At 43.7% G+C, this 15,319-nt stretch overlaps 2 protein-coding genes across 2 annotated transcripts in view; both read right to left on the bottom strand.

The window, feature by feature from the left end:
- Positions 1 to 984: 984 nt before the first annotated feature.
- On the bottom strand, positions 985 to 6,984 carry LOC116076961 (keratin, type I cuticular Ha3-II). The gene is made up of 7 exons (XM_031351101.1): positions 6,581 to 6,984; positions 4,822 to 4,904; positions 3,780 to 3,936; positions 2,803 to 2,964; positions 2,587 to 2,712; positions 2,185 to 2,405; positions 985 to 1,427 (listed from the first exon to the last, which is right to left on the bottom strand). The coding sequence occupies exons 1-7, from the start codon at positions 6,926 to 6,928 to the stop codon at positions 1,310 to 1,312; spliced, it is 1,215 nt and encodes a 404-aa protein (XP_031206961.1). The 5' UTR covers positions 6,929 to 6,984; the 3' UTR covers positions 985 to 1,309.
- A 7,267-nt stretch (positions 6,985 to 14,251) lies between these two features.
- Positions 14,252 to 15,319, bottom strand: part of LOC116076962 (keratin, type I cuticular Ha4-like) — a 16,554-nt gene continuing 15,486 nt past the window's right edge. The window contains 3 exon segments of the mRNA XM_031351102.1: positions 14,252 to 14,333; positions 14,828 to 15,048; positions 15,227 to 15,315. Of these exon segments, the coding sequence (XP_031206962.1) occupies positions 14,252 to 14,333; positions 14,828 to 15,048; positions 15,227 to 15,315 (392 nt within the window).

Below are 15,319 nucleotides of genomic sequence, written 5' to 3' on the forward strand. Positions count from 1 at the left end.
ATCCCGTGTATCCTGCGTACCAACAAACCAGTTTCAACCACCCATCTCCATCAAGCCCCACAAAACCAGCCATATTGCTAGAGAAAAACAAAAGAAAGAGATTCATTCAATGTCCGCACTGAGAAGAGGAACAAGGAGATCCAATAATGTACCCCGAGATTTTCTTTGGGGTTCTGAAGCCCAAAGTTAAGTAGAGGGTCGGGACTGCATATCTAGGTAGTCCGGGTCAAAGGGAAGTCCTGTCCATTATTGATTCATCTTTGTAGGACGCTCTGACAAGTGCAGACCTCTTCCCAGAAAAGAAGAGATTCCCCTCTAGCTTTAGGATCCCTCTTTTCTTAGCATGGGATTCCTGGGGAATCCTAATTTCTAAGGCCCATTGGTCAAAAGTCTGATACTCAGTGAAGGACACAAGCATCAGTTTAGAATGTGAGTTGTCTAGGGTGAGCAAATTTATAGACACAGTGCTGTGGATTTAGTCTAATGCTTGCATTATGGGTCCCCAAATTGCAGGAGAATCCCTTGTGTGAGACACCGAGGGTCCCTGCCCTCCTAGGAAGAATGGGAGAGATCCACAAATGCTTGTTTGAAAGCAGGTCCCTTCTCTCTTAGGGCTACACATAAACAACTAACACTGAGAGCACAGACTCTGCGTTCTATCTCGTCCTCACTCCTTCCTGAATATGTAGGAGGTCCTAGCACTTGTTAGAACTGCAGAAGATGTAAGTGCCTGTTCTCATCATGGAGTGACTTAGAAAAGGAAATAACGAAAATTCAGAAAGTGTCACCCCCCATAATGGAGGTGTCTGTCTCATGCGCATGAGGCTCTTTGCCCAAATGTTCTGTCCATGGAGGCTGGCACTCGCTGTGTCTAATGAATGTTAGGACAGGGTTAAGCTATCAAGTCCCCTTCTGCACTCAAGTCTCTTCATAAGAGTCCCACAGAGAACAGTCTGAAAAAGATGGATACAAGGGAAACTCGTGTCTGTTTGCAAGAGGAAAATTTATTAGGTTTTTGGAAAACTGCAAGAAAGGGTAGAAGAAGCAGTGAGAACCACAAAATACCTCGTGTGGCCCCTTCACAGCTCAGATCTCTCAGACCACTGGACTACAAGCAAGTGGTCATGGACAAGCCCTGGATGAAGATGGTCCAGTGGGCCTGGACCAGAGACAGACACCACAGCACTAAGACTTTGTTCTTCTGCCAGTCCATGATACCCACTGTGCTGGATGTGGGTTCAAAGAGGCGGAGCTGATCCATTGACTTTCTTTCTGTCTTCATGCAATCCTCCTGCTGGCTGTGGAGTGTTTAGCAGCCAAAGGTATTGCAGGGTCCACATCGGGAGCGTGTGACACAAGGGTTTGTGACACAAGGTCCAATGGGCTTGTCACAGGCATTGGTGGTGGCACAGGGGTTGCAGGGCAGCCTAGGACACAGGATCATTAGAGTCAGCATTTAAGAAAGTAAGTTCTTAGAAAGCAGAGTCGCCTAAAAGCAAGAAGTCCATTCCCCTTTTTTAGGGCATATCTTCTTTGGTTCACTCCCTCTACAGACTTAAGAAACAGTAGTAGAAGACAATATACAATACTAGCAATGGAGTCGTAGCCTTCTGTATAACCCTGGGGACACAGAGGAGTCACTTCAACCTCTAATCCTCTGCCTCCAACCTAGAAAATGGGATATGTTATATCCACCACATGGATGTAAACTTTGGAAGAGAATTATGCTTCTAAATAGCACTCAGCCTGATCTACTACTTATTGAGTCCTCTTCCTTGGAGATGATCAACTGCACTAGAAGATAGCTATATTGGATTAAATTCCTTCTCTCAAGTGATTTTAACAAGGGTCAAAAAAAAAAAAAAAAAACAGCGAACCTAAAGTTTTTGTTTAATCAAAGTAATGGTTAGCTGAGTTTTCTGTTTCCTTTCCATGCCAGAATCCATCCATGAAGCTATAAAGCTTTGCTCCCTGCAGCCAAAAAATCACCATCAAGGAGTACAGTCACCTTGCCACTATCTTTCAGAATAGAAAATATCTTTAGCCCAGCTAGTACTGGCAAGTACCTTACACTGGCCTCTAGAGATATACTCACGTCTGAACTTCATTTGCAAAGTCCCTTTATTATTCTTAAGGCACTCTGTGTGTGCCACACAGTGCTGAATATGCCTGCCAGCAACTCACTTGCAGTCCTCGCTCTCCAGCAGGCCCTTGTACGTGTTGATCTCACACTCCAGCCTGGCCCGGATGTCCAGCAGCACCTGGTACTCCTGGTTCTGACGCTCCAGGTCAGCCCGGATCTCACCAAGCTGGGACTCCACATTGGTGATCAGGCACTGCACCTGGGACAGCTGGGAGCTGTAGCGAGCCTCACTCTCTGTCAGGGTGTTCTCCAGAGAGTTTCTCTGTGGTAGAGAAGACAAAGGCTGTCACAGAGCTGTTCCCTCTCAAGGTTCCTGCATGGCCTTCCAAAGAACTCACAGGCTTCAAGAGCTGAGAGAGAGAGAGAGAGAGACCCCAAGGACACCCCAGTGACTCTGCCTCCCAACTCCACACTGCTCAGCAGCAGGTCTGGACATTACACACCAGGTTGTGCTGGGCCTGCAGCTCAATCTCCAGGGCATTGACTGTGCGTCTCAGCTCGATGATCTCGGCCTGGCAGGACTGCAGCTGCTCTGAGCTGGACACCACCTGCTTGTTCAGCTCCTCTGTCTGCAATAGGCAAGGAGAGGGACAGGATCAGACCCTGCCCTACAGACCTGTGGACTCAATTCTTGAGCAACCATGGGTTCAGGTGCCCACCTGTGTGGTGAACCATTCCTCCACTTCCCGGCGGTTGGTTTCCACCAGGGCCTCGTACTGACACCTGGTCTCATTGAGCACACGGTTCAGGTCCACTGTGGGAGCAGCGTCCACCTCCACGTTGAGGCGGTCTCCAAGCTGGCAGCGAAGGGTGTTGACTTCCTGGTGGGGGAAAAGCAAAGAATGGACCACAGAACCAAGGAGACCTTCGGACTTTAAGAAGCACATATAGAGCACACTTTTTAAAAGATGAATGCAAGAGAGTTTAAAAAGATGAATGTCTGTAAGTGGCGAGTTTTATCATAAACGTGATTTTGAGGAAAGGGAATATTTTAGTGGAACAGAGAATCATCGCGTTGAAGTTAGAAAACCTGAGTCCCATTCATTTAAATCACCCCTGGCAACTCTGTCTGTGGTCCTTCCTTCATCTATGTATGAAGGTTCTTGGACAAGTTTTTGCTAATATTCCTTGGGTCTCCAAGATTCTCTCATTCCCTTCCTATTTCGCATTTGTTGTGTGCTAAGCCCTATGTGACAAATGATTTATAATTGTTGCTGCTTAAATGTGAAGAAACGCAGGGTTAATGGTGTCCATTCATTCTGGGTCTCAATATGTGTACATCATATCCTGTCTGTTAGAACTAGTTTCTCATGCTTTTCCCATCCATTTATGTACACCCCAACCATCCATCTACTAGCTTGGAATCCATTTGCCTAGACTTACAAAGGACAAAAACACTCTCTTTTTCACACTTCATCATTGATTTCATAACTACTCAGAAAATTCATATGCGCCTAGGGCGACACTTGTTCCTGGAGAAAAGAGATTAGCTTGGGCCTCATCACTCAATCATCTCTCAGCTTTCCTTTGAGCCACTAACAAAACTGTGTTAATCTAGCCCACCAAGGCTTCCCTTCCCTGCTCAGGGGTCGTGGGACCCTCAGTATTGAGATATTGGTGGCTGGGACTTTCTCACCTCCTCATGGTTCTGCTTGAGACACAGCAGCTCCTGCTTCAGGGACTCCACCTGCGCCTCCAGGTCAGACTTGCAGAGGGTCAGCTCATCCAGGATCCTGCGCAGGCCATTGATGTCTGCCTCCACCAGCTGCCGCAGGGACAGCTCTGACTCATACCTACACACATAGACAAGGCAGAAGACATCAAAGAGGGAACGTTTCTGTCTGGATAACATAGTCAAACTCATCCTACATTGAGGCCAGTCCATTTTAAGTGTTATAAAATCACAACATCACTGTGGTAAGTTTGGTGGTCCATCATCTCCTTCCAAGAGCCACAGGGAAGGTACTGTGTGTGGTCCATCCACCATTCGATACGCTTGTTCCAGAAATCTAGTCACAAGTTGCTATCAAGGAAGCATCCTCTTGAATTGCTACACTTCCTAGTTCTACTACAACCTATCTCCTGTCTTTTCCAAGTACCCTGAGAATCATGAAATTCAAAGTCCCTCAGATTCAGCCCTGACATTAAATGACTAGATATGGATTCTTTACTCTCCCTGAGCCTTGTTTGTAAAATGAAGACAGAACTAAAACTTCATCGTGTTGGCCGGAAGATAAAGAAGCGATATGAGTGAAATCCTATTATAAACTCCCTAAAATATCAAAGATATTTATTATGAGCACAATCGTACTTGAAAATACTGATTAATTCACTGAAAAAAAATGGACGTTTGCCTCCTATTTTTCTTTATGGCTTAATATTCCTTTGGGATGCATTAGTAACGACTAATCTATGTGGTAAGGCCAATATGAAACATACTTTTAAAGTTACAGCATTGAGTTCAAAAGGGTAAAGAATGAATGATCTCTCACACTTCTTCAAGCTGAACTTAAAACGTAGACCCTCCGCTCTCAGTGAAGAGACCTTGGCTTTTAATCTAACTCTAACCCAAGTCACAAAAGCACTTGGAAGCTTCCTGGCACATTCTCAGAACAAAGAACCATCACTTTGCAATTCAACCTGTCACTGGGCCGTTCCGGTCACTACAGGTGTCTTACTTGGTCCTGAAGTCATCAGCAGCCAGCTTGGCGTTGTCGATCTGCACCACCAACCTGCCGTTCTCTGACTTGCCACAGAGAATCTGCAGGGGATCGAATGTGACAACATGAGATACCTTATTTCTTCCCCTACCCTTTCAGATCTTCACACTGGCTCTAAAGTGGGGTTCAAAGCGCTGGGGTAGAATGTAACACAGATGCCAGGAAGGGAGCCTGTGGTTTGAATGCCAGTGTTTTTAATCCTACAGCCAGGGAACGCAGTCATGAGCTCCACTCTTCTAGGGCTGTTTCTAGTCTTCCTGTAGGAACTGAGTCTACCGGGTGATCAAGCCTCAGGTCATGTGACCAGTGATCCCTGTACACTTAGAATGAAGAGCAATCCTGGGATGCTAAAATCAGGCACATCACAGACATATAGGATGAGTTTTCTTTTCCTCTCACGCCACCTCTGCTGGAACCCTGCTGCCCCCTGTCTCTTCCCCTCACACTGTGCATGCACTTTAGGTAAAACGCCTGCTCCTTGTAGAACCCGGATCCCTTCCTTTCCCAGCATCCATGGATGGCCACTTCTTCCATGTACACTACTCTTTTCCCATAGCATTGTTTACCTTTGCTGTGCTTGCTCTTCCCCACATCTCTCTGCCCTGTCAGGCTGTGACCTCCTGCTGACATGAAATTCTCTTGCTCAGCATTTTACCCCTGACTCTAGAATTTTGCCTGATGCTCACCAACTGTGAGTTGAATAAATAAGGATACTCAAGTCATACTACTCCTTTCTGACATTCAGTTTGTCGGCACTCTAGGACAGCAGACAGACAGTTCCCTCCAGGATCCAATGGCTTGCACAGTCAGACATAGACTCCTATTTGTTGGGGGCTGGGAGATAGTTCAGTTGGTAAAGTGCTTGCTTTGCAAAATGAGGATTCAAGTTCAATCCCTAGAACTAACAAAAAAATCATGATGTAGCAGTGCTCACTGAGAGAGACAGAGCCCTGTGGCTTGATGGCCCACCTACTTGACAAGTCCAAGTCCAATGGGTCTCTGCTTCAGAAAAAAATAGTGAATGACACTTAGCTATCCTCTGATCTACACTCATACATCCATAGGCACCTGCCCACATATATACACCACACACACACACACACACACACACACACACACATATGCACCCAATCCCTGCTTGTCATTCAAAACCCACTCCAATACTGATTCTATTTGAGGATCCTTTGGAGTCCCACATTTATGTGGGTTCTACTCCTGTCTGCCCTGTGTGCCATTTACCTGCATATGTGTCCTACTGCATGGTGTGTGTGTGTGTGTGTGTGTGTGTGTGTATTAGTGGGGCTCCTGGTTTACCAAAACTGTCTTTTACTGTACTTGCTACAAGTTTGAAATGCTTTAATTATTTGAGGATTCGTATAGAAATTCTTTAGCTCAAAGAGCTAATTCAGGTGCACAGTACGTTCTTAATGTTATAATTTGTCTAAGAGCAAGAGAGAGAGATCTTAAGAAACTTTTCTGGTTTGGGTTAAGAAGCATGTTAGTTAGGAGCCTCTAATTTGGCAATAATGCTGAATCCTCATTCTTATGGTGATTCCCAAAAAGATTTTCAAAACCTTCTTCTCAGTTTAGGCCTGTGAATCCTGCATCAGTTCCAACATTAGCTATATACAGCCTCAGCTCAGTTCCAACTGCAGTAGGTTCCACTTGAATCAATAACTCATTCAACACCACGAGGGTGCCCAGCCCCCCCCCTCACCTTCTGCTGCAGCTCCTCAATGGTCCTGAAGTAGGCCTGGTAGGCAGGACACACCAGGGGATCCTGCTGCTGGCTCCTCTCCTGGATCCTACTTTCCAGCTCTGCATTCTCTCTCTCCAGCTGCCTCACCTTCTCCATATAGGAGGCCAGGCGGTCATTCAGGAACTGCATGGTCTCCTTCTCATTGCCATTGAAGGAGCCCTCACAGAACCAATTGCAGTTGCCCACATTGGCGGGGATGTTGCAGGCCCCGGGCAGGGTGCAGCCATGGCAGCTGGGGGGCACGCAGGGCCTGGAGGAGCAGCTGGTGCGGCAGCTCAGGGCGGGCAGGCAGCAGTTGTATGGCATGGTGCTGGAGGGAGCAGAGTTACTGGAGTCAGTTTCTACACCTGATGTCCTGTCTCTGGTATAAGGCCTCGTCCTCTTTGGAGCTTTATATCCTGTCAGTGGTGGGTGTGGTAACCACGTAAAACACTATCCTCCTTTTGCTCACATTACCAATTTCCCATTTGTTATTTAGCCACCTCGCATGAGTCCTTTAGCTCATAAAAGGTTTTACTTTGGCTTCCTGCTATGTCAGGACTCCTCACCAATCGTGCTGGTTAGTTTAGAAAGAGCTTCATGGTTTGGCTTCAAAGTAACCAACTTTGCCAACAGTAGCACTTGTTTGCTGGGCATTAAGTTACAGCAGCTTCCTGGTCCCAGATCTGGGGGCACTTCTGATTGCTCTCTCCTAAGCCTTGAAAAGCTCTCTACCTTGTTCAGCTCTTCCCTAATGAGGTCTCCGTGGGGAAACTATCTGACCATCTCCTTGGAAATCAAAATGGTTGGTAGCGAATCCCAAAAGCTAACATCAGAAAACACAGCCCAGCTCAGTGCCATATCATCCAAGTGGGTAGAGACAATGTTAACCTCTTCCAGCAGGGAGTCTTTTGGACTCCATTTATGCCATTGTGTCCACATAGAAAATTCTTAGAAAGCTAACATTTTGAGGGTAGTTATTGCACACAGTGTAATACAGTTGTTTGCCTGCACACAGTCTGGCTGTAAATTGGCTTCTACTTGCCTGAGTGCCTACTTTGCACCACACACTGAGTTATCTAGATACCTCATATCCACCAATTCCTTCAGGAACCACAAAACCCTCTAAGAGTTTGTAAGGTAGCCTCAGAGTTTTTCCAAGATCCTACAGGTCCACCACGATGGAACCAGGATCAAAAGCAGACTTCTCTAATGCCAGTGGCCATATTCTTACTATCCCATGGCATTCTGTCCCTTCCAATACCTTTACAATAAGATGGCATCGTGTAGGATAGACTGAATTCAGTTGAACCCAGCCATTGCTTGCCAGTGTTTTTCTCCATGAGCCACCCAACTCTTAACCAGAAGGAGACAAGGAACAAATCTATTCTTTTTTTAAGAATCCAAGTCTATTCTATTCATTTCTATTCTAATGAAAATCTGCTTAGCAAGACCACATTATTCCTACCAGAAGTTGAAAAGAAAGAAACCCCTAGTCAATCTAGTGTAGAAATCCCTGAGCCTAATTTTCCCAAGGGTCTCAAAGCCAACACATTTACACATGCTAAGGTGACATCTCATGACTGTCAGAAGATTTTGGCAAACTCATCTGCCTTCATTCTATTATAGATGGAGTTTTGAACAGAGATTTCAAGTCTAACCAATCAGCATCCCAAATACAAAGAAAGGTATTTCTTAAAGTTCTCCTCCTCCTTCTTCTACTCCTCCTCCTTCTCCTCCTTGAAGATTGTACTACCTCCCTATCATATAGTTACCACTCAGGCCATTCTTCAAATGTGTGCTGGGACCATACTCTTTTACATTATTTGCAGGAAAGGCAATTCTAAATATTTCAAGGCTGTTCTATTTGTGGAGCCAGCCAGATGTTATTTGAAACTAAACCTATTGAGTAAGGTTTATTGAGTCATTTGTTTAATGGGTCAGAAAAAAGTCATGACTGTAAAACAATAAGGTGCATCTTCTTGAGTGATTCTGGAAGTCATTTCCAAGGAAGAGCTAGCTCCAAGCATGCTTTTGGACATAAAACAAGCTCTAAGCAAACAGGTGGTCTTTTCGAGCTAAAGCTAGGTCCCCCCAGTCTCTGACTCCCTGCCTTCCTGACTCTTCTTGTAAAATGGATCTACTGTGACATATGAACGAAGTGTGCTGTTTTAAAATCAGTACCAGGCTGATCTAAGTCCAACTGAATGAACTCACACAACCCAGAAAACACATGAGATCATTATTATTGTTTTAATTTCTCCAATCCTTCTCTCTTTCTACATCTTGAGTCTCAAAAGAGAAAAATCACAGACTATGCTTCTTTTTTAAAGAGTAAGAAAGGGAATCATTTGTTGTAAACTAGAAAATACATCCATGAAAATTAACTATTGCTATGGTTTCCACCATGGCCAGGGCATAATAATCCATAAAAAAGTTTACTGTACATTCAAAAGTACATGATAGAATTAAAAAACATATCCTAGGTGGAAATATATATACACATATGTATACTGTACATGTGGTATATTATTTAATATATATTATATATATGGCTGAAAAGATGTTGATCTGATAAGAAAAGAAAAATATTTGTTTCCTAGGAATTCTTACAAATAAGTGCTTCTCACTTACTCTATTTACTACATATACTGTGTATTCTCTACCTTACACAAATGATGATATTGTCTCTCAACAATTACCCTTCAATAATCATGATGGGCAGACGAAATCCTAACAACCAGAAAGGTTTTATAGTTACCTGTATCATTGTGTTAGACGCTGTGGCTGAAGTTTTTGGTCTCAAGATGTGAGCTAACGACATTTGAGGTTTAAGGACACTATTTATTATAGAAGCCAAGGCAATTTCCATGTCAGAGATCACACACAAACTCAGCAGTGGTATTTAACCATAGAGTAAAGTCAGGGCAAGTCTCTGGCTGGAGCCACCCTCCCTGCCTTTAAAGTCAAGAGGAAGCCTCCCTTCTCTTTCCCAAAGTAATGTTTATGGTGGCCAGAATCTACTGTTTGAAATTCTCATCAGGACACATCATATGTAAGTTGTATTCTTTTGAATGTAAGATAATATATTGGGCTCCTCACAGATCTATTACATGTTACTGCACACAAGGGGCAGTTAGAGGTCATGAATGGTATCACTGAACAAGCAAGAAGATTTCTCATATCAAAAAGGGGTCGAAGTTGAGAAGTACCAAGTCCACTCGTGCTGCTTTTCACGCTAGGATAGAAGAATGTGAAGCCATTCCAAACAGTGCAACTTAATGACCTTTTAAAATTGTATGTATTTATTGTTATTACGTCTGTGTGAGTGTAGGCACACTAATGTGCAAAGGTCAGACAGCACCTTTCAGTAGCCATTTCTCCCCTTCTACCTCTGCATGGATTCCAAAGATCCAACTCAAGTCATCAGACTTGCATGGAGATGATTTCACCCTTCACCAGCTGAACAATCCCATCAGCCTAACAATGGTTTTACTCTACCTGGAATGGTGAGAGGAAGGGAACAGGAAGAGAGTGGATTGAAATCTGCTGTGTAGAATACTCTTCAGGTCAGGAGAAAGAACAAATGCTAACACGGGTTTTTTTTTTTTTTAAGCAAATAAAGAAACTTCATGCTTAAGTACAAGTGTACAATAACCCTTTGCATTACAATCGTTGTCAATCTGATCATTTGAAGTGAACATGAAGGAGCTGTGAGGATACTGCTCCTTCCCTGGCATCCTACAGACCACGTCTCTTCATGGTTGCCAGTGAACACCCTATTTTCATCTAAACATTTGAAGGCCCAAAGAGTGAAACTAGTGTGTAAGGATATTGGCATCACTCTTCTTTCTTGAATTAGGGTACCAGTCTAATCCTGACCTTAGACATTTATACCTTCTAACCTTGACTAGGACTTGTTTCATCAGCTCTCCTGATTCTCAAGCCTTTCGGCTTAGAATGGAGCTCCACAATTGCCTTTCCTGGGCGATCAACTTGAAGATCATAGAATTTCTCAATCTCCATAATGATACAAACCAATCCTGCAGAATATTTTTTCTATATGTCTACCTGTGTCTTAAACAGAAGATAGATACATACATTGATAGATGGATACATGGATGATAGATCTAGTGATTTGATTTCTGTAGAGATCCTGTTGGTTGACTTATCTAGAGAACCCAAATATAGTGTTCAGTCAATATAATTTCTTCCTACCTTTTCTTCATTGTTCCTCATTTCCAATCAGTTTCCATATACTAGAGGATGCCTCCAAACTCCAGCATCCTCTCCCCAAACCACCCATCTCAGTTCCTGGTTTCTTCCAGCAGCCCCCTAAAATGTCTTCCTTGTATGGCAACCAAGTCTACAAGCTTCCCGGTCCCATTACAGCCCAGGCTATCCAAAGCTGCCAGATATATCACATGGCAACTTCCCTTGCAAGAAGATCTCATAGATAAACATTCAAAGCACTGTCAAATACAGTCTACCAAACTATCATGCAGTTTCACCTGACTGCCACATTTATATAACATTCTACATTAGAATGTAAACTATCAAATTATAAATACTCCTCCCAATTCCTCATTTCCCTAGCGGACAAATGTAATGCTTAGGAAAACTTTCCCTCTTCTTGAACCTACACACTCTCATCTGTCCAAACGTGTGCCATCAAATTTTATTTCAGAATTATGCTAATATATAGCAAGAGTTGACTGAAGTCAAAACTGTGGGAGGTATATAAAGTTTTAATAATCTTATCATGAATCCTCAGTAGTGTTACTCTTCCTTACTCATTCCACTCCCAGAATGCCTTGGCTTGCACTCTGGTTTGATTGGGAGATGATCCTTTTGCAGTTGAAGGGCTTGCAGTCAATAAGACAGGCAGACGAACTCTATATGTAATGAACACGTTTCCAGAGTGCTCATCATGTGCTATCTTGTTCTCTGAGTCTTTTCTTATCATTCTTTCACAGTTCTGAAATTTGTAATTCTTCATTTCTATCTCCCTTGAACCATCTTGCTGTTTGTCAATAATGTCTGTCTCTTTGTGTTACACATTCCGGACTGTAAACATTGCTATGAGCCAGGAATGGAGTTTGTTTGTAGATTTTCTGCTTTTCTGATATAGCATTTGGCATACAACAATAAATAATTGATTGTATTTGTGTCAGTCAGAGAGCATTAACTGAAATAATAATAATAATAATAATAATAATAATAATAATAATAATAATAATAACTGGACACATAACAATTATAAACTTGATAGCTTTAAAAATCTCAAAGATGGGGCAAAAGGATGAAGATGTGAGAATTATGTATTGAGAGAGACAGTGAACACTGGCCTTTCTTAGAATTATAGGCCACGGAACACAAAGCGTTCATGCTGGGCATGGTGATGAATGCTCTGGGCCAGTACTAAGGAGGCAAAGGCATGCAGATCTCTTTGAGTTTGAGACTTGAATGATCTACAGATCAAGTTCCAGGATGCCCAGGGCTACATTGTAAAACCCTGTCTAAAAAGAGAGAACGTTTGTGAAATAAAATGATTTCATTTTTAAAGTTGGGTACACAAATTAATAACCACAGTGGCATCTGTGCACAGATATATATGTCTCATCCTGTGTACATACACAGATGTCCACAGGTATACAACTCAGGATTTGACCTGTTTTTATGTGTGTGGTTCCCCATTCATCACTACTATATCCATCGTGGTTGGCATGACTCAGAACTTATATTATCAACACGTGTGTGTTACCACTGAAGAGAGGAAAAGTCAAGAATAGAAGGTCAACTGTATTTGAAAGACAGTATCTTAGAGCAGTGCCAAATATAAATATAATTGGTAACAATATGGCTTTTTGGTTTCATTATCCACCCTTTGACATAGTGGGATGATCTGAGCGACGAATGAGTGGGGATTGTTGTTTTTACTTTGGGTGGTGTTTTTTTTTTTTTAATGTAATCCTCCTCTAGCAAAATTTTACTTAACTCTTTCAAATGCATATCCTTACGAAATGAAAATACTTTCATTTAACTTTGGGGTAAATGAACAATTTGGAATCTAAAGAAAAAGGCAGTTTCTTAGGCATAACAAGTCAATAACAAGACAAACCTGCTTATCAAGGTTAGGTCTTAGTCTGGTCAGGTTTGGTTGTTAAAGTAACTTTTATTCGGCTAATTTAATTGTCCTTCTCATTCTCTGGCTCTTTCTATCTTTACTTGTGTCTAGCTTGTTTTCTCTCTGCAAACTGCCTCTGTACCACTATCCTGGTATACCTGCTCCCTTCTCTCTCTTCTTCTTCCTTTCTTCTCTCTCTGCACTGTTCTCTTAAGTAGCTTCCCCTTCCTCTCTCTTCTCCTGAGAGCTGGGCATATCCTATTCTCTCAGATCTTCCTCTGATTCATCCCTTTGTCTGCCACTCAATTAGCTCTTTCTAATTCTGGGTGCTTCCTCCAACAAACTAACTTCACCTTCATTGTTTGGGATTAAAGGTGTGTACTAAGAATGTATCTGTATTCCAGACAGAGGGTTTAAAGGTGGTGTGTGCTAAGGGCTGAGCCACACCATAACTTGAAACAGGGCTTTTCAATAAAGAATACAATCTCAGGGTTCACAGTGTGGACAAATATCCTGCAGCACTTGGTGCAGCGGACAGACATGAAGAGAAACTTTCTCATGCGCAACCAACAACATGGAACTTGAACAGAGACTTGTAATAACAATAAGGATAGAAAACATCAGCCAGCTTTGATGGAGAGAGAGAAAGGGAAACTCAATTACCCTTCAGAGTGAGCTTCATCAGGAGAGAGAGACTTCCCTCTAAACTCTAGAGAAAGGCTTCAAGAGTTTAAGAGAGATAGCTTGAGGTAAAAGAATGAGAGATATCCTCCATGGACACCATGAAGTTTGAAAAGGGGGCTTCCAAAGGAACCTTTAAACAAAAGGAACAGATGGGCTGTGGAGCCAGTGGTCATGTAGTTTAAGTGCAAGATGCTTAATGAGGGTGAGAATTTGAGCAACTTAGGGGATGAGGGAACCTCAGAATAGTCAAGGGCCCTGCAGCCACAGCAAAATGGGCTTGGGTGTTCATGGCCAAGTCTTTCCACATGGCCCGCCCTTGGTGAGAGTCCACCCATACAGAGAACACCTCTCCCTGCCCCTCAAGGTTTCCCTTTGAGCTTAATAGCTAGGTTAGCCATTTGATCCATTTAATCACCCTGCTAGTTCGAGGTATTTTTATGGGACAGTCAAGAATATTTTACAAAGTATGAATATGAATGAGAAACACCTTTACTATGCCAGAGAAATAAAGTTTATTGGGAGGTAAATGAAGCTACCTCCTTGCATTCCAGAGAATCCCAGAGAAGAAAGGAAGGCAGGAAGTGGAGGCAATATGCAGGAAACGCCCTCTCTGCCAATCTCTATGCAGACACTTGACACCACTGCAGCAAAGAGACTCAAGCTTCAACTGAAGGAGCCGGTCAGGAAGCTGCTTGCTGGCTCTGGAGAGCATGTCCTTGTGTGAAAATCACAGCTGTCATGATGATGTTTCTTAATGGCAAAGGAGGGGCCTGGGTTTGACTCTTCCTGCATTCGAACTAAATGGCTTCATCGACATCTTCAAAAGGGGATCAGTTCAGTTAACAGCATCGCTTTGAGCTACCACAAGGTCCACAGCAACTGCCACTAGCATTGGTGGTGGCACATGGGTTGCAGGGGAGGCTGGAGAGACACAAAGGTTAACAAAGGATGGAGAGGAGAAGTCAGAGAACCCTAAGTCACATATGGTATCTTGGACTTACAGCAGCAACCTATGAATTATCAGGGGTTGGAATCAAAATGGCATTGAGATTGTTATCAAGCCCTTCTCCCTTACCCACAATACCTTACACAAAACTGGAAGATTGTACTTTTGGAAAACTACTGTCTCATGTGGTTGTGCTCTTGTGGAAGTTAACGAGATCCACCTTACCCAACATGGAAGACTGTGACTGGCACAGTCTCTCCCTACCCACCCCTCACCTCTCTATTAGTAACTTTAAGAGGCAGGAACTATTTCCTTCACCTTTGTTCATCTACATTTACTGAACTGATACAAATTGCTATAGGCTTTCAGTCGGCTGTCTGAGTAGTTCAAAACACAGTCACCAGGAGTATATCTCTGTGGCTAATATGCATACCACATATACAGTGCCAGAAATCCATTCTGTACTCACTTGCAGTCCTCGCTCTCCAACAGGCTCCTGTACGTGTTGATCTCACACTCCAGCCTGGCCCTCACGTCCAGCAGCACCTGGTACTCCTGGTTCTGACGCTCCAGGTCAGCCCGGATCTCACCAAGCTGGGACTCCACATTGGTGATGAGGCACTGCACCTGGGACAGCTGGGAGCTGTAGCGAGCCTCACTCTCTGTCAGGGTGTTCTCCAGAGAGTTTCTCTGTGGGGGAGAAGACAAAGCTGTCACAGAGCTGTTCCCTCTCAAGGTTCCTGCATGGCCTCCCAAAGAACTCACAGGCTTCAAGAGCTGAGAGAGAGAGAGAGAGACCCCAAGGACACCCCAGTGACTCTGCCTCCCAACTCCACACTGCTCAGCAGCAGGTCTAGACATTACACACCAGGCTGTGCTGGGCCTGCAGCTCGATCTCCAGGGCATTGACTGTGCGTCTCAGCTCGATGATCTCGGCCTGGCAGGACTGCAGCTGCTCTGA

The sequence above is a fragment of the Mastomys coucha genome, unplaced genomic scaffold, assembly GCF_008632895.1.
Source record: "Mastomys coucha isolate ucsf_1 unplaced genomic scaffold, UCSF_Mcou_1 pScaffold5, whole genome shotgun sequence".
Classification (NCBI taxonomy): Eukaryota; Metazoa; Chordata; class Mammalia; order Rodentia; family Muridae; genus Mastomys; species Mastomys coucha.